This window comes from Haliotis cracherodii, unplaced genomic scaffold (assembly GCF_022045235.1).
Source record: "Haliotis cracherodii isolate W230 unplaced genomic scaffold, xgHalCrac1.p SCAF_5, whole genome shotgun sequence".
In the NCBI taxonomy this organism is placed as follows: domain Eukaryota; kingdom Metazoa; phylum Mollusca; class Gastropoda; order Lepetellida; family Haliotidae; genus Haliotis; species Haliotis cracherodii.
The window spans coordinates 67,472,486-67,498,448 of record NW_027266308.1 but is presented as its reverse complement, the minus strand read 5'-3'; the positions used below and the strand labels follow the sequence as shown (position 1 = coordinate 67,498,448).

Genomic DNA, 25,963 nt, shown 5'->3' with positions numbered 1-25,963 from the left:
GACATGTTCAGTGATGGAAATAAACTAAAAAAACCAAACAAGCCCACAAGCCCTGAAAAAGCTTATTAGTCATTTATAATAAGAATACTTACAAATTCCAATCTTTAATGTGCCATAAATATATTCAGATATTAAGACTATTTTGAATATTTAGCCAGTGAATTTCGGAAATTTTGTACATTATTCAGTACAAGAAAGCGAAAGACGAGAAAATTGTGCCAAATGTCTAGAGCAGGGATTTTACATAATCTGAGAGAATGATAGAGAATTTACAGCATGTGTCAAACAACTTACAGGCCCTACTGTCCAGTAGAATTATGGTTTTATCAGCCTGAGGTAATTATCTTCGAGTTTCGGACCTATGGATGAGTGTTAAGTTCCATCCCTGCATGTAGTTTCACAGAAAACAGGGTCGACTTGCCGGGTGATGTTTGCTGTACAGGTACTGTGACAGTAACGTGTGTGCATGATAGGCATTGTTGATACAATGCTACTCAAAGCGTAAAGTAAATCTGAATGTGATAACCGTACTCTCCTGTTGAACTTTCAATTTAAATATTTCTCTCCAAGTTGATTTATGAATAAATAGGCTTTCATTTAAGTGTGTCATCAAAATGTGGCATGTAATGTTTTGTTGAAAGCTGATTGAACTGAATGATACTCTAATTTTCTGTAAATGGCCTCGTTACCAGCTATCATGGATGTATTTATTTGGCTTATTTTAAAAGTGTACACTTTTACAGTGGTTTATTGTTACTTTATTATAACTATGTATTTCTAAACGCAACTATACAGAAACTAGCCTCCTACAGTTGTGTCCCATGTATTGTGAACATTAAAGACACTGCAGTAATTTCTTCAGGAGTGTGACAAACCACACGTGTCAAAAGGCTACCATCAAAAGAGTGATGTGAATAGCAAGGTAACATCTCTCCTCCCCGTCCACGTTGCACTGACTCCGTGTCATTCATTGCATGACATCAACAGCACAGTCAAGCTTCTCCTTCTATATAGCAATACCTGCACGCCAACAGTTACATTGTACACACAACTGTTTTGGTTCCAAGTTATGAAAGTAATTTGTTGATGAGTTAAGAGCCTGTGTTGTGTTATGAGTTGCGTCTGTCACTAGCAGTGTGTATGGGAGTATAGGAGCTGAATGGTATTGTATTGTACACAACCCAGTGTCAAGGTTATGTACACGAACATCCAGTTCATTAAATCCCGCACAAACACTCGCTTGTTGGTGACAAACGTACAAAATAATAATTATGAGTTCACAAGTTTCAAGACTTAATTTCGGTGAATTAATTGTATCAGACGTATTAAATCTGCCTTGTGACCGTCACAGGACCTCCAGTTGTGATGTGATAAGCACCTGACACGACATTAAGATTCCATCATCTGATGTGTATGAGGTTTCTTACAAAATGGTTGCCGACCCATCAGATAGCTATATTCTTTGTAATTATAAATATCCTTTTGAATACCACACTATTTGACAGTGTGTGCCTTTGTTGGGTACGATAAGATATTATGAATAAAGGCTCACGTGCTGACAGGGACTTGTGGAAATTTCTGAAATGTTCTTGTGCACACCCAGCACCCAGCAATGCACCTACACTGTTGCAGAAGTAGTACACCAGAGAGTGAGTGTTGTTTCATGCCACAGTTGGAGAAACTCCAGCAAACTACGGTGAATAAAAACAGGAAATAATCCATGTCAGTTGGGTGTGATGACATAATTCTCATTTGTTGATTCTTACAACAAACGTGATGTACCATAATCCCCAGGGGGTATTGTACAAGATGGCAAGAGATCTCTTGTTTTCCCCTTCCATATGTAGAACTGTGGATCCAGAGTTTCAACCTTCAAACATCACTTAAACCCCAGTAGAACACATACAATGGTACCTTGTCTGTCCACATGTTATATTTCAGACCAAAGGTTAATACATATTATCAGCTTACCCGACTGAAAGTCAAGTGAGCTTATGTCATGGCTTTTTTTGTCTGGCGTTTGTCATCCGGTGTCTGGTTTCCATGGTAAACATCTTCTCAGAACCGCTGGAACCAATGCAGCTGAAACTTCACATGATATGATTGTTCCCACCAATCATGACAGCCCAATTGCCTTTCTGAAAATGGCTTTCACAGCAGCCATATTGAAAAAAACAACTATTTATTGACATTACTCAGCCCTTTTGTGTTAAAAATGTAATGAAATTTGTTTGATATGTAGTTAGTTGTGGGACTCACCAAACATGTACCCTTTTTGGCTATATCGTAAAGTTTGTCCTTGATTTGTCCTTTGCATTTTGACTGGAAGCTGAAAATTACTCTGGCCCTCTACTCAACCATTTTGTTCAATTTGTCCAAATTGGAATGACATTTGGTATTTGTGTTGTTTGTGTGGCTCACCACATGACCATGCTCTTAAATTCTCTTGAAATGCATATTTGGTTCTGAGGAAGCTGAACCTTGGCATCTATATTTCTCATTATGATGTCATTATGTTTAGTTCAAATAATTAGAGTTTAGTGTTTATGCAGAATATATTTTGATATCAACACTGATGTAAACCTTTGCCTTTGTTGACATTTTAAACTTTTGACTACATATCCAGGTGAGCTACACTGCCATGGCACTATTTTTTGTATATTTTTTTTTAGCCCCAGATGAGAGATGTCTTGTTTCTTAATGGAAACTTCAACGGATATAGATGGAATCAGAATAAAATAAATTTATGGACATGTACACGGATCAAGTTCAATGAACAGACAAAATCCATCTGTATTAACAAAGTCAAAGGTCTCTTGGCAATAATGTCCACAATTCTTGGTTCATTAGGCTGCTCATGTTCCACACGTTGAGGTAGAGGTGGTAGTGTGGCACATGGACCTCCATGCCGTCGTGTCCAAGATGTCTTGTGTTGTAACTACGTGTAGATACATGGGTGTAGCTTGTGTACACTGTCAGCATCTCCCAGCACCCGGTGCTTACTGTCATTGCATCCATTTTATTTATCAATCGATATCGAACCTTTCTCTACAAGTCAAACAATTATGTTGACTGTTTATGCTAACCTTACTATATATAATATTAAATTTTCTTCAGAAATTGTTCAGACTGTTATCTCGGATGTGGCATTGCAATTATTTTTTTTCAGAGTTTATGTAAATTTGTTGAACCATGTTAAACCATTTTCACCAATATCAGCTTTGGCCAAGACCTGCCTCCTTTCATGCATTCCTACCCCATTTTACTGACATACCATGATATAACTGAAATATTATTCAGGTTAAACTTGCGTGAAGACCGGGTTGCCAGATGATGTTTGCTGTATGTGAGACAGTAATGTGTGCATGATTGTAAATAGGTCTTCAGCAACTCATGCTTGCCGTAAAAAACGACTATACTTGTCGTAAGAGGTGACAACGGGATCGGGTGGTCTAGCTCCCTAACTTGGTAGATGCATGTCATCATATCCCAATTGCATAGATCGATACTTATGATGTCAATCACTAGATTGTCTGGTCCAGACACTTTTATTTTCAGACCGCTGTCATATAGCTGGAATATTGTTGAGTGCAGCGTTAAACAAACAAAAAAACCAGCTGACTGTTAAAATATGGTGTAAACCTGATTTTGGTGTCTGGTTCGGCTCTTCAAATGTCGGGGTCATGTCCCTGATGTGTGGGTGTTTCTTGTTTCAGTGTGGGTACAGGAAGGTGGCCAAAGTGGGCTCGGACATGCTACTGTTGCTCTGTGATCACTGCGAGGTGTTGCTGACACACTACCCCTCACTACCAAGAACCATCGTGGAGGTAGGTTGTATCAGTTGGCTTGCTGCCCTGTTTTGAAAGATCAACTACCATAATAATTCTCAGTTTTTATCAGCCAGAAGTCATCAAATATGTTTGTAGAATGTATATTCCTATCATTCCATGATGTATCAAACTTATTTCTTTAACTATGTTCATGTAAACATTAGAGCTGCAATGAATACACTATGAGGTGAATATGATTCGTATTGCGAATATAGGGTAAAGAATACAAATAGAAATTCATGAATACAAGTCATCTGTTGATGTATTATTTGTTATATTCACTAGGGCTGCAACGAATATTGGGTAACGAATATAGATATATAGTCACAAATACAATAACAAGTCAGCAGTTGATGTATTGTTTGTTACATTCAGTGAATAACAGCATAAATGATTTAACATGGTTTGTTAATTATTGATATATTATACATTTATATACTGCACTTATCCAGGTACTAGTATCTGCTCAAATATGACAATGACCAGTGACAACAGTACTGTCAAATCAAATATTATAAGAGTGTTGTCTTTGAAGAAATCTATGCATATAATATGTTCTTATGGATATTTTTGGTACATGGTATGTAAATGCACATGATTGCATATTCATAAATATTCATGAACAGATACGGTTTGATTCACTGAATACGCGAGTGAATCGTAACAGCCCTAGTAACCAGTGAAATAGCTTGCTCCCTCTTGGTTTCAGTTTATTGCCCAGACCATCTCGTCCTTGCTACAAGCTCAAGAAACATCTAGTGTAGAGGAGGAGAAGCGAGTGAGTCCAATTCTATCAAAATTAACAAACTGATATGATAATGTGTTTTATCATATGATGGATAGATTGGTGCAATATATTCCAATCTGCGAAACTTGAAACACGATCCAATAAAATACAAATGAGGTCACCTCGTGGGTACTACTTTTGATAGACTCCAGTGCCATGCATGAATACAATGTTTACTTGCTCAAAGTAATGCCAAAATATGTTCAGAGGTTTTTTTCGATGTGTCGATTGTTCTGTACTCGAACATTGGTTTCAAATAATTTGGCACATAATTTTTGGGGCGGTTCACTCTAGTATTGTATTCATACACATAGTATTGTATTCATAATTTTCTGAAATTGCTCCAGTGAGTGAAATAGCATCTTAAAAATTGATTATTTAAGAATGATATTATATGACAAAGAAATATTACCCTCGTGTGTTTCCACATTGTGAATATCATATGTCAGGATTAAAGAATTTGTATTATGCTGGCTAATGGTTCACATAATACATTTTTTATTCCTAATATATGATATTTTATACACTTGGTTAATAAACTATTTATTGAAGTGGCAGTCTTGGTATATTAAGGGCCATTGTTGGTCCTGTTGTCTCTGTTGTTTCTGTGACCACAATTTCCTGTGCAGTGACATCTAAACTGCCAGGATTTCCTGTTTTAGAGATCGAATCCCAGCATGACTTTTATTATCACGTTTTGTCAGTCAGCACTGTACCTTCACTCATGGGTTTCACCAATAATTGTAAAAAGCTTTGACCTGGATTCCAACATAATGCCCCATGCTGTTAAACATGGCGCCCCTCATGACATGTTTGCTCTCTTCTGCTGTAGCTGATTGTGGCCATGATGTTCTGCATGGCGCCACTCATGACATGTTTGCTCTCTCCTGCTGTAGCTGATTGTGGCCATGATGTTCTGCATGGCGCCACTCATGACATGTTTGCTCTCTCCTGCTGTAGCTGATTGTGGCCATGATGTTCTGCATGGCGCCACTCATGACATGTTTGCTCTCTCCTGCTGTAGCTGATTGTGGCCATGATGTTCTGCATGGCGCCACTCATGACATGTTTGCTCTCTCCTGCTGTAGCTGATTGTGGCCATGATGTTCTGCATGGTGGAGTGGTGCCTGAAGATCCCCATGCAGCTGCTGATGGAGACCACGGATTCCGAGAGAAGCTGTATATACAAGGTGTTCAGGGTATGTCCTTGTGTTCACTAATCAGTCACTATTGTTATTCAGGGTCCAGTGGGTCCCGCAAAATGTATAAAGATTATGTGAACACGCCATGCTGAACTGCCTCATGTTTAAGTAGGTTTTATGATTAAGGAGCGCAGTGGAACAAATATCATTTCCATACCGTAGACCACGTAACCTCACCCTTTATTTACACTAGCCACCAGAGTTGGTGTGGAAGGTCGGTGGTTCAATCCCCAGCCACATCATTTCCAAAAGACATTTGGCATTCAGAGGATAAAACAAAGACAAGTCGGCTCAGTCAGTATACTGTGTCTGAACAGGGTATCGATGTTAAATTGTCACGTGGTATCTCAGTTAGCCTGGATCTAGTACAAGCAGCCATATACACACATGTACACATGGATGCATGTTGCTATATGAGTGCAATTATCGTGAACACAACTTTAAACCCCATTTCAAGGGCACGGGTGGCCCAGTCGTCTAAGGCGAGGCGATTCGCTGTGCAGAGTTGCGTCCCTTGGGCACGTCAGAAACCTATGATTGTGGGTTCGAACCCTGGTTTGCTCCAATTATGTTTCTAGGTTTGTCAGCACCATTCCCGTGCTCCTGGGTTTCACCGAAGTGGTAAACGTCTGAAACCTGCATCACTTCGGGCTTTCCTCCCACATTAGGTGACACGCTGTGATATAACTGGAATACTGTTAAAAGCGGCGTTATACCCAACTCTCACACTCACTTAAACCCCATTTCACCTCACCTCATGTTTGACTCAGGTCCTCCACAGTGCGGTGACTGGCCACAGTGCGGCCTCCCTGTCCCGGACCAGTAAGTCCCTGGCCGACTTCATCCAGGACCTTGACATGGACAACATTACGGACAACCAGAGCACCAGCAGTGGCGGCTCCCCCAAGATGACATACGATGGCCCCACAGAACCAGTCACAGACCAGCCAAAGACCACAGACCCTCCGAGGAAACCTGAGACCGACATTGTCAAATTGGCAGCAAGAACGGTAAGGTTCATAAGAATATCTTGAAGCTCTTGTGTCCCATGTTTAACTCCTATAGAATCTCGTTAGGTTATGTCATGGCCTCTGAACAGTTTCTATGTTGCCCAACATGCGTTCTCGTTATCATGTTGTCACTTGACATGAATGTTTCCACCAATGATTACACCAAATTTTGTTGAAATGAAGTAAGACGAGTTCTATGGATGAACAACTTCTTTATTACAATTAGTGCGACGTTTCGGTGTAGATCCTAACACCTTTATCAAGCAATAGATGGATGAACAGAGACCAAGGCTATTACATCCCGCCTGCTTACCATCACCTAATTGCTAAATCCCTTTGTCCATCCAATTAATACAATGGCCTCCATCATCTCCATCTGTCTGCTTGTTTACTCTGTGTTCATTAGTCATCCACTGGCTTCCAATTAGCTTAATCACCTCTCTGTGTCCATCAACTAGTCACTGTAACAACTTAAATGTCAATAAGTGTATATATACCTATGTTGTTTAGCCCTATTCATCTATTGCTTGATAAATGTGTTAGGATCTACACCGAAACGTCGCACTAATTGTAATAAAGAAGTTGTTCATCCATAGAACTCGTCTTACTTACAATAATAACTAACTAGTTTTCATCGCGATATGACTGCAATATTGACGATGAGATGTAAAAGTTTAACTCACTCCAGATGATGACCCACCTCGTGAACCACCTGAACCACTTCCCCATGGGTTCGGGCGCCGCCCGCCTCAACTCCAACGTCCAGGAACACCATGACATCCCCAACTACCTGGATGAGGAGTTGAAGCCAGACATCTTCTCTGCTCCCAATGTACAGGTAGAAACACATGCTTACTTAACGGCTGATTCTGAAACACAATTGGCTGTGTAGAGTTGCGCCCCTTTGTCTTGCCAGGATCAGTTTGTCATTGATTCGAATAGCAGATTTGCCTACGTGAACTTTAGCCTGAGAGTAACTCATGCCTAAGCACTACATTCCCTGTATCCCTTTTCATATTTGGCTGACACATCATGATATAACAGAATTACTGTTCACGCACAACTTATTGCTATCTCCTAGTGTATAATCCTGGTTAGAATAGGTCTCCAGTACCCTATGCTGGTTGTAAGAGAGAAACAAATGGTGACTCGATGACTTGGTTGATTGAGTGTCATCATACTCTAATGATGTGCATCGTTGCTCACAATATAATCACAAACCCAATTATTTACAGGCTGTGGTCATAGAGCTGGAATATTGCTCAACAACGGTACCACATCCTTGTGTGAATATTCTTGTGTATATAAGTATGATCATGCGATGATCATGGTGTAGAATATGTACCCAGTGTCCCTTGCCTGACAGAAGAGATGGCTAAAGAGGATTGGGTGGCCGACACGGCTGATTGTGTGGATTGCAGGACACTGTCATATAGCTGGAATAGTGCTGACTCTGGTGATAGACAGTATTCACTTTATTCGCTTCATATTAACATTGTATTTGTTGGGAATTATTGTGATTCCTTTTGCCCTTCCGAAAGTGACACAGGTTTGATTATTTTGTTTCAGTTCTTTGTTGTGAACCACAGAGCTTTGATCTCATTTGTTGAACTCCCAGCAGTGGTAAGTCACCATCATTACCTCTTTGTCTTCAGCTTTACCAATACTACTTGACATTTGTTAAGGATCTTGTGATTGTCCAGGGCCCACTTGCACAAAGCGATCTTAGTGCTACGATTATCATAAGCCTATGTTAAAATATGTGAGTTATGATCATCTTAGCGCTAAGATCGCTTTGTGCAAGTGGGCCCAGGTATTGACTGATTGCTTTGAGATGTTCAGCTACTATTGTTGACTGTTATTGATAACATAACTTCTCCCAGCCACTAGCCACACAAGATAGCTGTTGACTCTTATAGATAACACAACTTTTTCCAGTCGAGAGACACATAAAGAAGCTGTTTTCTGTAAACAATTTGTAATATACACAATTTTTAGTAGGGGTGTTTATGAAGAATACATATCGGTCTAGAAGTTGTTTAGGGGGCACTTATTGGAGCAGGGTGCTCTGTCGAGTGAATACAGTATGACAAGCACCCCTTGACTTGCATAGTTTAACAGTGTAGGGTTGTGTTGTGTATGGACATTGTGATGGTGACCTGCATGTTCTCCCTACCCTAGGATGCCCCAGGGGGCGGAGTGACAGCTGGTCTGTCCACGGCACGCACGGTGTGTCGGGTGGTGATCCGGGACCTGAGTGGCAAGTACTGCTGGGAGAGCTCAGTTCTGTACAGCCCTCCCTGGTGCAAGAAGGGCTCATCTCTACACAGTAAGTGGAGGCGCCATGTTCTCAGTGTACAAGCAATCATTATGAAGCACCTGTGGGGTTAGGGATTAAGTATTGTCATGGATTAGAATTTGCATGTATGTGTTGGTGAAGCAACCTTCTAGATACAACAGCACAAATATTCTAGCAAGATAAAGTTCCAGCTTTTTCAAATCCATGTATTGATCAGTATAATAATTTGTATTTGAAGATATTAATATTTTTGCAAATATTTTGATTTAACTCTCCCAGTACCTGTGAAAATGATGGGATATGTATCACAAATATAGGGCTGGGGGATTCATACTGCAGTGTAACCCTGTTGATACTAATGGTCCAATTCCCAGGGAATTCATATGGATTAACCATTTCCTGATTAATGTAGCTCTGTTATGGAGCAGTGTTAGTTGTCAATAGTTAGACAGTCCTGGCTGTAGTGCTATGTATAAAATGATCTGTATATAATTTTGTTGTTGTTTTTTCGTGGATAATGCTGAATACTCTGTTGTGGCTTCAGATGCTCAGACGCTGCTGACGATGACCACGGATATGGAACTGGAACCACTCATCATCCAGGAGGACTCTGACATCCATGTGCCCGAGGTCAGACCGAGACGTCCTCCCACTGACCTCCCTCATGCAGAAGACAATGGAAAGACAGAAGACTGTCTGGATGATGTGAGTCTTTCTTTTCTTGACATCACAGAAATGCATTTGATTTTATTTGCAGTGCGTTTCCTTTAGTTTATGAATATTTTGTTTATTAACACATTAGTATATCATTGGCATCTCTATTGTAAGATTTAATTAGAACTTGGATGGTTTCTTACTTATTTCTTATGTATCTTTTTACAATCTGTCATGACTTTTGGTTACGTGATGCTTTCAGCTTCTGCGGTATATTGGTCATACTAGTCCCGAGTGTTTGCTCCGACTGGGCAACCCTCTGAACATCTCGGCACCAATCCCAGAAGAACTTGGTGAGCAGGCCGAGACAATGATGACAGACATGGTGCTACAGCAGAAGATTGCCGAGTTGGAGTACTACCACAAACACAAGTTGGACATGAGGTGAGATGCCATGAGACAGGGAATTGGGGAATATGTGATGGAGGATGGGTTAGGTCTGTATGAAGATTTTGCTAAGGATGTGTGATGAGGTCTGATGTGGGTTTGGTTGGGTCTGTGATGTGAGTTTGGTTGGGTCTGTGATGAAGGTGTTGTTGGGGTCTGTGATGTGGGTTTGGTTAGGTGTGTGATGTGGGTTTGGTTAGGTGTGTGATGTAGGTTTGGTTGGGTCTACGATGTGGGTTTGGTTAGGTGTGTGATGTGGGTTTGGTTGGGTCTACGATGTGGGTTTGGTTAGGTCTGTGATGTGAGTTTGGTTGGGTCTGTGATGAGGGTTTGGTTGGGTCTGTGATGAAGGTGTTGTTGGGGTCTGTGATGTGGGTTTGGTTTGGTCTGTGATGAGGGCTTGGTTGTGTGTATATGGGTTTTGTTGAGTTCTGTAATGTGGGTTTGGTTGAGGTCTGATGAGGGTTTGGTTAGGTCTGTGATGTGGGTTCGGTTGTGTGTGTGATGTGGGTTCGGTTGTGTGTGTGATGTGGGTTTGGTTGGATGTGTGATGTGGGTTTGGTTGGATGTGTGATATGGGTTTGGTTGGGTGTGTGATGTGGGTTTGGTTGGATGTGTGATGTGGGTTTGGTTAGGTGTGTGATATGGGTTTGGTTAGGTGTGTGATATGGGTTTGGTTGGGGGTGTGATGTGGGTTCGGTTGGGTGTGTGATGTGGGTTTGGTTGGATGTGTGATGTGGGTTTGGTTAGGTGTGTGATATGGGTTTGGTTGGGTGTGTGATGTGGGTTTGGTTGGATGTGTGATATGGGTTTGGTTAGGTGTGTGATATGGGTTTGGTTAGGTGTGTGATATGGGTTCGGTTGGGTGTGTGATGTGGGTTTGGTTAGGTGTGTGATGTGGGTTTGGTTAGGTGTGTGATATGGGTTTGGTTAGGTGTGTGATGTGGGTTTGGTTGGTTCTGTGTTGATGGTATGGTTGGATCTGTGATGAGGATTTTGTTGGGAGTGTATATGATGGTGATCTCTAGGCTTTAGGAGTGAGGGAGTATGTATACTATTACCAAACATATGTCTCGAACAAATTGATGACAAATGAGTGCTCCTGTATGATAGTCTGTTTGGGATAATATGTATCTGTGCTGTGATCAACAGAGTTCCACTCCCTTGACTAGAAGGTGCTTGCAGAATGTGCATGAAACTAACACAGAGAAACTGATCTGGTTTAGCATTTGAGACTCTACTATTGGCTTGTGTCATGGTATCTCAAGACTTGATGATAATACGGCATGATGCGTTACATAACAGGGTCGAATGGCATTACAGGTCATTTCAAGAGATCTGATCCGTTACCTTAAACTACAGCAGAGACATTTGACATGTCAGGCATGTACTATAGATCTGTCACTGGTAACTTGGCTTGTCAAGCCTAAAACTGTATGTAGTGGTGATGATTTTCTTGAACTTTATTGGAACTATTGCAATTAGGGACCAATAATTTCATAATCTGGGATGGGGAGAGAGGTCTGAGATAAAAAAAAATGAAATAATTTCTTCAAAAATAAAAATTTGACCTGAGACAAATTGTTCATTGTCTGGTTCAGGGCAGCGCACTGCTTCACGTTTAACTAAACACTACAGCCCTACGGGATTGTCTGGTTCACCCAATCAGCACACTGTTTCACATTGCAGCGTTAGAAAATGGCACAAGTCCTATAGTTCTTGCCAAACTGCCCAATAGTTAAGGTATCATAAGTACTAGTAGAAATTTGCAATTTTTAAGGGGTTTGCTATATGTTATCATTATCAGGACTAGTGGACGAAAACTGTTAGTTTCTATCGCTGCTTTTAACTAAAAATTACAGCCCTACAGGATTGTCTGATTCACCTGATCAGCACACTGTTTCATATAAACTAAAAAGACACCTGCCCACACTTTTTCAAATGTCAATGCCTTATGACTAATTGTTTTCACTTTTAACCTCATGTTAGTTTGACTTGAAGTCAACTATGTATTGTACCGATGCACATGCTGCAGTTTACTCAGTTGGATAAAACTGATAACAGTGAACACAAATATGGACTATTGTACATGTATTTCAGTTGCAAATGCTGTTCCCTCACCACCAAAGATATGCTATATTAACCTTTGTACATACATTTAGACACAGATCTATTAAAGGTGTCCTGTTTTAACCTTGGTACATGCATGTAGACACAGGTCTTTTTAAGAGATCCTGTTTTAACCTCAATACATATATTTGCACACAGATCTATTAAAGATATATTGTTTTAACCTTGGTACATGCATGTAGACACAGGTCTTTTTAAGAGATCCTGTTTTAACCTCAATACATATATTTGCACACAGATCTATTAAAGATATCCTGTTTTAACCTTGGTACATACATGTAGACACAGATCTATTAAAGATATCCTGTTTTAACCTCAATACATACATTTACACACAGATCTATTAAAGGTGTCCTGTTTTAACCTTGGTACATACATTTACACACAGATCTATCAAAGATATCTTGTTTTAACCTTGGTACATACATGTAGATACAGGTCTTTTACAGATATCCTGCTTTAACCTTGGTACATACATTTACACACAGATCTATTAAAGATATCTTGTTTTAACCTTGGTACATACATTTACACACAGATCTATTAAAGATATCTTGTTTTAACCTTGGTACATACATATAGACACAGATCTATTACAGATATCCTGTTTTAACCTTGGTACATACATGAAGACACAGGTCTGTTAAAGATATTCTGTTTTAACCTTGGTGCATACATGAAGACACAGGTCTGTTAAAGATATTCTGTTTTAACCTTGGTGCATACATGAAGACACAGGTCTGTTAAAGATATTCTGTTTTAACCTTGGTACATGCGTTTCCATAGGCTACACAGTACCACTTCCCGCAGAAGTTAAATATTGTTTTAACCATAGAATCCGCAACTCAAGTTGCACTGAAGCAGTAGTATTGTTGATTACACTGACTGCCTGCCTGGTCCATGAGTTTACTAACAGCACGATTGGTTGCTCTTGTTCAGGCGGCTGGAGACAGGACAGTAAGTGAAGTAGCCCCAGCCTCTCAATGTGTCTGTCAGCTTACAAAATCATGGAAACCGAAATTGCAGCATGGCTCATGGGCTTAAAGGGGAAGTGTACACGCAAAAATCACTTTCTTTCTTTTTCTAAACAAAACGCAATTTTAGAATTAATTAGTATCTGTGTTTGAAAATATACACTCATTTTTTTTCACAGTGAAAGTAGGAAGCTCACAATAGTGTGAAAGTGATATGCCGTTATGAGGCCTTCGTTTTACGAGCGAAATAGGCCTGAGTTATCCCCCTTAGATTATGACGTAATTGGTGCCAATTCAACTGGGTCCCTGTCTATTCTCAACGCAAAAGATATCAAGGACCAGTTTGCGGTAAAACAACATGGTCTACGACACACTCCGGCGCAGTGGTGACTCAGCATAACACAATTCTGGCTGGCATCTGAGATGCTAGAATCACAAAACTGTACCTACACCACGTGAAGCGGCTCTAACAAAGCATGATGACGTCATAATGTTTATCAATTGGCACCAATGACGTCATATTGCAAGGGACATAAGCCATGGTGTTTTTGTTATGGAAATAGAACACTTGGAAAATGTGAAAAATATAAATCGTTTTAGTGCAAAAAATATGTTAATTAAATATGATGTTTTTATATTTTTGTCTATGACACTTCTATGTTAACACTTTTAATGTGGAAAAAGTAAAAGAAAAAAAGGTTCATTTCCGTGTGAACTTGCCCTTTAAAGTAGTGGACATTGCTGTTAAACTACTCTCTTACATAGCAAAACGTTTCTCAAGCTGATAAGGTTTAAGTGAAATCGTCTGTAGTTCTGGTGAGTATTAGCCTTGTACACTTACAACTTGTGTGTACTGTTTGAGACAAGCGTTCCAGGTAGTCTCGATGTACGGGTAGGTATCTGGGTTGCCCATGAGCCTTGCTGTGAGTTGTTGTGTTCACTTCTAATCTCTCACACACACTTCGCAGGAATGAAGGAATTGATGTGTCACATTTAATGCCCACATATATTTTAACCTACTAATTCTAAACACTTTTCCAATCCTTTGCAAGTTATTAGACACATGTGGACTGTTTTCCATTATTTTGTGAGCCTACTTGATCGTAGGACCTTTGATATTTCTTCACATCTTTACAATTATTTTGAAATAGGAATTTTGAATATGACTAATTGTTCTAGGCAGTTTTAGTCTAATGTTTGGTGTTTTTGTACTAGATTTTTTAAGTGACACTGACTATTTTTTATATAATGCACTCTATTTCATCAGCTTATGCACTGGTCATTACTTCTGTATAACGATGTGCTTAGTTCATTTTTCAACCTTTCTGTTTATTTTTGTACATTTCTATTCACCACAACTATGACAAGTATTGTAATACCTCGGATGTTGTCCTGTTTTGTGCCTTACCTTGGTTCTGGTGAATGTGATAACAAGACATTGTCGTAATTCATTATGATTTGTTGTATGTCATGATTGTGTCAGAGTAAGCTGTACAGTCAGCTCTGAACTCATCATAGCCAAAGTTGACACAATTTATGGATAACAACTTTTTTAATACTGTAAAGGCTACGTTTTGGTATAGATCCTTATACCGTTGTTAATGGCTATGTTTTGGTATAGATCCTTATACCGTTATTAACGGCTACGTTTTGGTATAGATCCTTATACCGTTGTTAACGTTTTGGTATAGATCCTAGGATCTACACCTAAAGGTCGCCTTTACAGTATTAAAGAAGTTGTTATCCATAAATTGTGTCTACTTTGTCATCCGTCAACTTCTAAGTAATGCCTATCAAGCAATTCATCATAACCAGCTAGCTATACAAGTCACTACTATTACACGGAATACAAGTTCTTTTTTATTACTGTTTGTTCTCTATGGCCAATTTTATTATATACACTTTATTAACTAATAATTATAAAAAGCAGAGAGCTATAGTTTTTTTCTTGACTCTTCAAGTGAAGTTTTAATGTTTTAACAACTGTGACAAGTTAGAATGGTTTTTGGACAGCCTACCAACATGTGAAAAGATTGTTCATGTGTATTTCCTGCTGAAATGTTGTGGTATGGACATGAGATAGCACGAGCTAACATGGCGTTGTCCTCCTCCCCCTCCTCAGCATGTTGGCCAAGCCACAGCTGCCAGCTGACATCCAGGACCCCGTCTCCCCCTTCCAGATGTGCCGCCTCGTCCTCAACCAGATGGGGCTACTGTCCTGGGAGAAGAGGTTTGTACATCTCAGCCCTTCCACAAAGTGCTCTTGTCACTGTCATAAGGCAACACTTTTCTCATGGGGTGGGTTAAAGGGTTTGGGGCCCAAAAAGTCAAGTCAAAAGGTCAGAATATATTTATTTACCAACAGATTATATTTCAAGCATACATTTTCATTTCCTCGAAATGTTCAGTAGGTAGGAACTTGTGAAAACAAACAGGCAACAGGTTTTAGTTATAGTATTTTCTGGTCGGCAGAATAAAAACTTTGTCTGATACATGTTTAGTGGTATAAATTGTTGAACTGGGGTTTATTGGGTCGTTACTATAGTAATATGAAAGAATAGGGTGGTCCTTTCTCTTCTCCTACTTAAGTACTTAATATGTTTCTCCAGATGTCACTTTGACCTGATGAAGAAAAGTGACAAGTTACTCCGGGAACTCAAGAACCTGGATAATCAGATGTGGTAAGTGTGAGGAATGGTGGTGTCGTGAGGATAGGCCTTTTGATAGCTAGGACTGGCAGTAGTTTGAGTCTTTGGCAGGGATCGCATTCTATCACAACAATGTGAACACTTGTACATTATAGTAACACAACATTTCCAGTCATGAGACACACAATGTAATTGTTAACTGTTACAATAACATCTCTCTTACAAGTCATGAGATACACAAAATAGTTGTTGACTGTTATGATAACATCTCTCTTACAAGTCATGAGATACACAAAATAGTTGTTGACTGTTATGATACCATCTCTCTTCACAGTCGTGAGACACACAAGATAGCTGTTGACTGTTATGATACCATCTCATTTCACAGTCGTGAGACACACAAGATAGCTGTTGACTGTTATGATACCATCTCTCTTCACAGTTGTGAGACACACAAGATAGCTGTTAACTGTTATGATAACATCTCTCTTCACAGTCGTGAGACACACAAGATAGCTGTTGACTGTTATGATACCATCTCTCTTCACAGTCGTGAGACACACAAGATAGCTGTTGACTGTTATGATAACATCTCTCTTCACAGTCGTGAGACACACAAGATAGCTGTTGACTGTTATGATACCATCTCTCTTCACAGTCGTGAGACACACAAGATAGCTGTTGACTGTTATGATACCATCTCATTTCACAGTCGTGAGTCACACAAGATAGCTGTTGACTGTTATGATACCATCTCTCTTCACAGTCGTGAGACACACAAGATAGCTGTTGACTGTTATGATAACATCTCTCTTCACAGTCGTGAGACACACAAGATAGCTGTTGACTGTTATGATACCATCTCATTTCACAGTCGTGAGTCACACAAGATAGCTGTTGACTGTTATGATACCATCTCATTTCACAGTCGTGAGTCACACAAGATAGCTGTTGACTGTTATGATACCATCTCATTTCACAGTCGTGAGTCACACAAGATAGCTGTTGACTGTTATGATACCATCTCTCTTCACAGTCGTGAGACACACAAGATAGCTTTTGACTGTTATGATAACATCTCTCTTCACAGTCGTGAGACACACAAGATAGCTGTTGACTGTTATGATACCATCTCATTTCACAGTCGTGAGTCACACAAGATAGCTGTTGACTGTTATGATACCATCTCATTTCACAGTCGTGAGACACACAAGATAGCTGTTGACTGTTATGATACCATCTCATTTCACAGTCGTGAGACACACAAGATAGCTGTTGACTGTTATGATACCATCTCTCTTCACAGTCGTGAGACACACAAGATAGCTGTTGACTGTTATGATACCATCTCTCTTCACAGTCGTGAGACACACAAGATAGCTGTGATATATGTGGCGGAGGGCCAGGAAGATAAGATATCCATCCTCTCAAACTCAGGCGCCAGCAAGGCATTCGAGGAGTTTGTAGCTGGCCTTGGATGGGAGGTAACCAAATCATATATATATAGAGTTTCAGCTTCTGGAAGAAGAATTTTAAAATTGCAAACATAAATTTTGTCGAACTGTGGATTATTCTACATTTGAGTGTAATTAATCTACTGTTACGTGTCAAATATGTTCAGTGAGTTCAATAAGGATTTCATTGTGTGGGTACATAACAATACTAATGATAATGTGTGAACATTTCAATGCTTTGTGTGTATATATTACCTCCATGTGTGTGTATCAATTCTACAATGCTTGTGTACAATACAGAGCTGACTTGTGTGTGTACATTTCAGTGTTATTACCCCCTGCCACGAAGTGGAAGGGGGATATAGGAATGGGTGCCGTCCGTCCGTCACATTCCATTTCTGGAGCAGATCTTGAAAACCGTACCTTATTTCTTCACCAAACTTGGCACAAAGATAGGTCTAGTCGTGAACTGGTGCCTTTTGATAGTTTGGGATTTTTGTAAAAATAATTTTTCGAGTTTCCATGGCACTGACTTTGACTTAGACTGAAAATGGCAGTAGTCCTCGTTTCCGGAGCATATCTTGAAAACCATACCATATTTCTTCACCAAACTTGGCACATAATGTCATCTTGCAGTATTGAATACATTTCCTTTCTTGTTGGTATGTTCTGCATTGCTTGTGTGTATGTTCCTCCAAAAGTGTTCCACAAAACTGGACATGTCATATTAGTGGGGGATATGAGTATTCCATGCTTGTTTTGTTGTGGTTTCCGCTGTGTGTGTAAATGACAATGTTTGTGCGTGTGTCAGGTGGACCTGGAGACGCACCAGGGTTTCAGGGGTGGCTTGCAGGCCAACAAGACCACAGGGGACACCGCACCATACTATGCAAACTCCACGTGTGAGGTGGTGTTCCACGTGTCCACTCGGATACCCTCCGGCAACGACGAGTCCAGACATATCAAGGTCAGACCCTTACAGCAAAACACCCAAGTAGCCTTCTGAAGACAGAATACTGTCCTGAATCTCTTTACATGGCTCCGACTGACTGACAATACTAGACATTAGTTTTTGATGTCAAAGTAGACACAATTTATGCACTGTAACATCGCCTTTACAGTAAATAAAGTAGTTGCTATCCATAAATTGTGTCTACTTCGTCATCCGTCAACTTCTAAGTAATGCCTATCAACAATTCATACCTTTGATGTGTTTCTTAGAATTATGCCATTTCTGGAAAAGAATGAATTTTGGCTTTTCTTGCTGAAAAGCTAGTGATAGTGCTGGTTCTGTGTTAACAAATATTTTCTCTCTCACAAATGTGTGAAAATGTCAAATATTTCTGTCAATATTCCCCAACATGAACCAATGAGTTACTGTTATTGTTCCATTTGTTCATTATTCCCTGCTGTGAGACAGTGTGATACAGTGTTGTGTCCCATGCAAAGTGGTGTGTGTGCAATTGAATGTAATAGCCAGTAGGACAGCCTTAATATTGGCCGTTATTCTCAGTCTGGCTGTTGTTTTTCAGATGCGTCACTTAGGGAATGATGAGGTTCACATAATCTGGTCGGAGCATGTACGGGAGTACCGCCGCGGCATTATTCCCACGGAGTTTGGGGATGTTATAATTGTGATATACCCCCTTCCTAATGGTCTGTACAGGATACAGATCAACAGGAAACAAGAGGTGGGACTCAGGATGTGTACACATTCCTTCAGTACTCGTATTCCTGGGCAGCACAGTTTTGTCTATTCAATAATGTTCAAAAGGAACAAACATGTGGAGATTTACTAGATCAGTTTCTAAATTTACCAGTGGCTATTTATGCCTTCTAGTTTAAGGCTGTCCACTTGTTTATGCTACTTGATATGTAGCTTGGATATTCTCTGCTAATAATATTGTCCTAATTGAATTGAATTTAGCTGTGTTAAGTTTCTGTTAAAGATATTGGATGTAGTCCTGAATAAGTCGGAAGTATTGGATATGATCCTTAATAAGGTGGGAAGTATTGGATGTAGTCCTGAATAAGCCGGAAGTATTGGATATAATCCTGAATAAGGTCGGAAGTATTGGATATGATCCTGAATAAGGTGGGGAGTATTGGATATGATCCTGAATAAGGTGGAAAGTTTTGTATCCTGAAATAGATGAGAAGTATTGGATATGATCCTGAATGAGCATTTGGTGTAAAGTTGCAGGTTGGCTACTTTGGACCTCTGTTTGATGGTGCAATAGTGGACCACATGGTCCTCCCAGGTCTAGTCCGAGCCACAGCAATCAACGCCAGTCGGGTCAAACGCTCACAACTGCCTTTCTTTCACTCATTGTATCCTTTCCTAGTCATTAGTCTCATGATTACATGGCTTGAATTGATAATATTAATGATTCTTACGAAACTTCTACCTCTATTACATCTCTGCCATAAATCCTGTATTTTTTCTTCTATCACACAAACTAAAATTTAATTTTTTTAAATTATTAGGATAAAGTAAAAACAAATTGGTCTATCTCAAACTTTACTAGTTATTTGTTGTTATGGCTATCACATTCAAAGGAAACTTCAGTTCCAAGGTTTAATTCAACTCTAAAATCCATATTAAATGATACACTGAAAACTATCGATATTTATCGCAATAGTTGCTTGCAATATCAACAGTTATTGCAATAGTTTCTTTCAATATCAATAGTTATCCCGATAGTGATTTCCAGAACAATAGTCACCCCACTTGGTGACAAATAATTGTGTGATTGACAGTGAAGAGGACGTCTGTTGAAAATCTGAATATTTTAGTTGGTGTGATTGAAGCCAAGATACAGGATTTATGGCAGAGATGTAATAGAGGTAGTATTCTTAGAATTATTAACAATGATAACTAGTGTTCGATGTTTGCATGGACACTCATGGAAATGTGTGTCACAAAGTTATTGCCACTAATTACTCAAGCGTATGTTCAGGAGATGAGTCAGAACCACACCAGTATCCTCTAATTAAGAAGTGAGTGTGGTTTTACACTGCTCTTAGCATTATTCCAGCAATATCACGGCGGGGAACAACAGAAATGGGCTTCACACATTGTACCCATGTCGAGACTGATTAATGAGCATTTCGGTAATTCGTTGCAAATCAGGTGTGTCAGAGTCAGAGTGCAAGACTGTTCGGAGTAACAGGTCTAAATAGCACTGATTTAATCAATTCCCATCATTAGTGTTGGATAAAGCCGATTGTCGGATTAACATGTGTCAGATTAACGAGACTTGACTGTAATTCCTCACGTGTTGTAACCAAAAAGGCATCACGCTGAGCCTGAGTGCATGGGTTTGTTTCTGTGTAATGAAGGGAAATGGAAAGGTACTTCAAGCTCTGTGTGTGTGAGAGCCATGGAAAATGGGGGTCAGGCACTGTCAATCGTTGCTCATGCCTTTAATCACTGGTTTGCATCGGCTTTGATTATTATTACCTGCCACAGTGACAAAGCTGGAATACTAAATGTTAAACAGCATTCACTCACTCTTGCATAAGTGACTTTGCACTCTGTAGGCAGGTGAGCTACACTCACTCACTCTTGCATAAGTGGCTGGACTCTGTAGGCAGGTGAGCTACAGTGCCAGGCGCCCACTGCAGTACATGCCTCCTTGACAGAAGTAAGTTATGAGGAACGTGCCAAGTGCCTTGAGACAATCATACAACAACATACGGAACACAGCACATTCGAGGACTTCGCTGCCCATGTCTTTGCTCCAGTGCTGCCAAATAACGGAACAAGTGAGTTTCTTATGGCTCTGGATTGTCACCTTTTGGGGTGTTGTTCTTCTTTTTCATAAATGCAGATATTTAAGGATACAAAGGTTTCACATGTCCATTAACTATGCTATATTTACCTGAATAACCCATTGGCATTATCAAATACAGAAGACAGATATGGATTTACAGATACAAAATATGTTGCCAATATTGTTTTAATTGTTTCCCCCACGGATCTCGACTGTGATGTTTTCTCAGCACATAGAAATGACTAAGCACCATTTCAAATGTCATAGAAAACCATATATTTATCAGACACTGGAATTCACAAATAGAAAAATCACTTATCAGAATCCACTAACACCTTCTTAAGGAACTGTTTACAATCAACCATGTCATTTGACAATGTGTCAGATGACTACCCCTTACCACATTGTGTTTCTAGGTTTGTCAGCACCATACCCGTGCTCGTGGGTTTCACTGAAGTGGTAAACGTCTGAGACCTGCATCACTTCGGGCTTTCCTCCCACATTAAGCTGACACGCCGTGATATAACTGGAATACTGTTAAAAGCGGCGTTAAACCCAACTCGCTCACTCACTCACTCCCCTTACCACAGATCAATGCCATTGTGCCCCACAAGTAGTTCAGTCAAACTTGACGGCTTGAACTCAGCTTTTGTAATCCAGAATTTTAGAATCTGCCTCTTTGTTGATGATGTTTTTCATTTGTTCATGTGATTAGCGAGAAAACTACAACTGTTCCTTAAGCGTCTGAAAACCCATAACACAGGGATAATTGACTTTTATTTTGCTGAGATAGATAAATGTACAATGAGGTGTGGGTGTCAAGGGAATTACTGTTCATTCACTGTTCAATACTTGTAAGGCTTTTCTCATGTATGAAGGTGAAGTGAATCTTCTGCAACTGATTCGTTGTTGTCTGGTTTCAGTTTTGGATACCCAAATTCCATCAGAGACCAGCAACACGAGCCTGAGTGAACTGACGAGTCCCGAGCCATCAGTATCTATGGGCCAGGTGTCGCCTACAGGGATGAAACACAGCCGAGGTAGGAAGGCACAGTCTGCCCTCTGGCAGAAGGGAATAGATAACCTCATATTCTTATAGCTACTTAGTTAACAGCAACACTCGCCATCCAGTTTCTCTGAGGTGTACCAGCCATGTAGCAGCTACACTGACTCGGGAACGTCATGCAGCTATTTAGCAAACACACCTACATCATGGAGACGGAGACGGAGACGGAGACGGACTCTGGCATCCTCTGCTTTGAAACTGTAAGGGTATTCAGCATTGCCACTATTTTTTGCCATCTAAACCAGAGGTACCAATGATGACTTGTCTACCTAAATGGATGACATTTTCCATACACATTGTTTCACTATGCAGACATGGAAACATGTTTTAGAAGACAATTATCTTGATACCTCGTGGTGTGAGCAGCCCTGATGTGCTGGTGGTGTTCTGTATGCCTGGAGACTGTGAGAAGCAGAGCAGCTTGAAGAGGATTGGCTTCAAGGGGAGCAGCTTGAAGCAAACAGGCATGCAGAGAAGTGGCTTCAAGGGGAGGCAGCTATCTTGACAGTCTAGGTTTTCTACAGAAATATGTGAATATTTGCCCTGAATCAGTGTAAACTGTAGACAATAAGACATCATCAGAAAGACCTTACTTTGTTTCTACCAGTAATACGAGGAGGACGTTTTGCCCTATACTGTCCACAACTCTTTCAGTAACACAAGTTTCTCATTTTAATTTTGAAAGAGTCTGTACAATACATTTCTACTTGTACTAAGGCTGTAATAATTCACCATTAAGATACCATGCTCCATCTTGAAGAGAAAATTATTCATTGACACAAGAGGTATGAGTAATTTTAAACTTACTTGCCAATAAATTGTCAGCGGCTATTACAGAATCTGTATGTCATAACTCATTGTGTCATGGGAAAAAGCAGCATTAATTTCTGACTTGTCAGGGTAACTTTAACTTATTTTACCATTGGAACTATACTTGAGTTCAAGACAACCAGGAGTTTGTTTCATCCATTTCAAGACATCCGTGCTAAGATAAGGATAAATAAAGTAAGCGCTTGCCAGTTGAACACCAAAGAAACTGGCACCACAGGTAGAGGTGGACAGCTAATTTAAACAGAATTGAACATAATTCATTTTTCTGTGTTAGACTTTGTTCACTGATCTTTAGCCCCATCTAAAATATACATGTATTTTATCATGACAATGGGCATTATAATGAAATGAGAAATGAAATGACAAAAATGGTTAGAAGAATTTTTTCATTGAAAACAATCAAGTAACATAGGTAGCTCTCCAAACGATTGAAAAGTTGCTGATGCAGCATTATGTGCAATATTCATTTCTTCATCCATCCATCCATCCATCCATCCATCCACATACCGCATTAAAAGTATATAATCAATTTGTTTACAGGAGCAAAATGGCATACAAGTGAAGATTTATCAAACCTTTATACTGAATTACTTCTGGGAGGATCGTTGACACGAAATATCTAATAGGTCTTCAGCAACCCATGCTTGCCATGAAAAGGCGACAATGCTGGTTGTAAGAGACGACTAACGGGATCTGGTGGTCAGGCTCACTGACTTGGTTGATGCATGTCATCATATCACAATTTCGTGGATCGATGCTCATGATGTCAATCAATTGATTGTCTGGTCCAGACTTGATTATTTATAGACCGCCGTCATATAGCTGGAATATTGCTGAGTGCGGCGTTAAACAACAAACAAATAAACTATTCTGCAGAAATCGGAAGAGTAAAATGTTGACATGCACTTTGACATCAATTTTGTTTTTGAAATAAGTAAACCCTAATTTCAACCACATAGACTATCATGAACATATTATTATTTTGTTTCAGTTGTGTAGCAGATCATGATAATAGTTTGTCACAGATGCATGTCACATGTCAATCATTCTTGCCAATCATAGTCAAACTTTAAGAAATGACATTCCAGTCTCTCTATTTGTTTCTGAGGAAAGGATTAGGGGTATATTTGATCATTATGGAGGTGGTCAAGAAGGTCAATAAGCCACAACAAATTGTCAGTGTTCTGTTTTGTGGACATGGACTCCTCCAGATGATGCCTTGTCGCTTGAGGCTTTTCAATTCCCTGTGCAGAGTTGTGTCCCTTTTGTGTGCCAGAATACTACAATCGTAGGATTGAATCCTACATTCACTCTGATTATGATCTTTGGTTTGGCTGTACCCTATCTGTAATTTATTGCACCCAAGTGGTAAATGTAGAAAGGCGAAATGTCACTTCAGGCTTTCCTCAAACATTAATTTGACATGCTGTGATATAACTGAAACAATGTTCAAAGTGGGGTTACTGAAGCACACTTAACTAACAGGACCATTGTTTGTGTTTCTTATAGAGCCCTTGGTTTAAGGTTAAATTTATTTTCTGAAAAGTCACCTTATCTTCAAAACATGAAAACAGTGGATACAAGCAGTTTAGTTCCATAACAATTTTATTCTTTATTTTAAACATTTTCTAAACCAAGCTTACAAGTTACAAATGGGTCAACTTAATGAAAGAAAGAAATCAGTTTTAAGACAAGAACAAAAGATTTCAGGGTAATTCTTGAAAACACCTCCATTTCAGGAAGGAAGAACAATCTAGCAAATGATGAGTGAACTTGAAATGAGTATTTCTTTGACAGACTTGTAGACTTGCAAAACAAGGCTAGCAGAAATAGAGATTCATGAATTGTTTATTTGTTGACCTGGACAAGAAAGTCATATTTGGTTACTAGGGGTAGATCATTGGGACATATATTTCTGTGGTTGTGTTAAAGTTGTGGATATCTTGATACGCTAGACAATAATCATGACAGTATCATGTCAGATGTTCACTGTTGTTATCGGGCACCCATCATTTGTTTATGCTGGATATTTGTGTTTATTTATCATTACTCCTGCCAAACATGTGACAGAAGCCTCAGATGTTCTCAGTATGTTCACATACATCCCTATATTTTATCCAACATATGGTCCATTCACCCTTAACTAGGCAAAGATATTTCAAAAGATGGATATTGTAGATTGCAACCCTGAAAGAATGGAAGTTGTTTTGGTTTCAGACAAATACAAAGGGTTCCTTCCAGAGTTCATCTGAATTTGTTACTTATCTAGAGGTCTAAGGTATTTCAGGACAGACTGCACCTGTGGAGACTTGGCTTTGAGTAGGTCCACAGCACTCTGTTGCTTGTAGTATGAGGCAGCTAAATGGGTTCTGATGGTCAGTTGACGTGGTTGATAGTGTGTTATCGTACCCAAACAGTGTGATAAATCACTCATATCAACCACTGGTCTCTTTGGTGCAGATTCAATTGTTTACAGGCCATGTTGGCAGCATTGGCTTGAATATTGGTGAGTTTAAAACAACAAACAAAACAGTTTAGACAAACTGGAGATTGTTAGGGGTAGTGTCAGCCTAAAGTACAGAGACGGAACGGATCCATACATGACACATGTGACTGGAACTACAGGATCTTATGTAAAAAAATGATGAAAATTAGAGGAGGTGAAGTGTCCACAATCGTAAGATATCTTCAATGCCATCTATGCACTGTTAATTTTGTTATAGTTGTATTTTTGTTAATGATGCATTTATGAAATTAATCATTCAGTATAGAAATCATTCATATGTAGCTATAACACACACATCAAATAACAAAACAAGTACGTCTAAGCTGATGTACAGGTGAATCCTCATTGG

The 25,963-nt window shown here is 39.6% G+C and overlaps 1 protein-coding gene across 14 annotated transcripts in view; it reads left to right on the top strand.

Annotated features, from left to right (window-relative positions):
• LOC139442098 (ral GTPase-activating protein subunit alpha-1-like) overlaps positions 1 to 25,963 on the top strand; it is an 83,915-nt gene that overhangs the window by 47,418 nt on the left and 10,534 nt on the right. For 12 of the 14 annotated variants that reach the window (XM_071222888.1, XM_071222897.1, XM_071222896.1 and 9 more), the window contains 18 exons: positions 3,717 to 3,827; positions 4,540 to 4,608; positions 5,706 to 5,816; positions 6,590 to 6,829; positions 7,518 to 7,667; positions 8,399 to 8,452; positions 9,011 to 9,158; positions 9,673 to 9,833; positions 10,045 to 10,226; positions 13,299 to 13,316; positions 15,456 to 15,563; positions 15,943 to 16,014; positions 17,342 to 17,465; positions 18,247 to 18,402; positions 18,968 to 19,126; positions 19,633 to 19,766; positions 21,088 to 21,203; positions 22,135 to 22,251. In XM_071222888.1, coding sequence (XP_071078989.1) covers positions 3,717 to 3,827; positions 4,540 to 4,608; positions 5,706 to 5,816; positions 6,590 to 6,829; positions 7,518 to 7,667; positions 8,399 to 8,452; positions 9,011 to 9,158; positions 9,673 to 9,833; positions 10,045 to 10,226; positions 13,299 to 13,316; positions 15,456 to 15,563; positions 15,943 to 16,014; positions 17,342 to 17,465; positions 18,247 to 18,402; positions 18,968 to 19,126; positions 19,633 to 19,766; positions 21,088 to 21,203; positions 22,135 to 22,251 — 2,230 coding nt within the window. The remainder of the gene's footprint in view (positions 1 to 3,716; positions 3,828 to 4,539; positions 4,609 to 5,705; positions 5,817 to 6,589; positions 6,830 to 7,517; positions 7,668 to 8,398; positions 8,453 to 9,010; positions 9,159 to 9,672; positions 9,834 to 10,044; positions 10,227 to 13,298; positions 13,317 to 15,455; positions 15,564 to 15,942; positions 16,015 to 17,341; positions 17,466 to 18,246; positions 18,403 to 18,967; positions 19,127 to 19,632; positions 19,767 to 21,087; positions 21,204 to 22,134; positions 22,252 to 25,963) is intronic. The other 2 variants (XM_071222885.1, XM_071222886.1) reach the window with 2 other exon arrangements.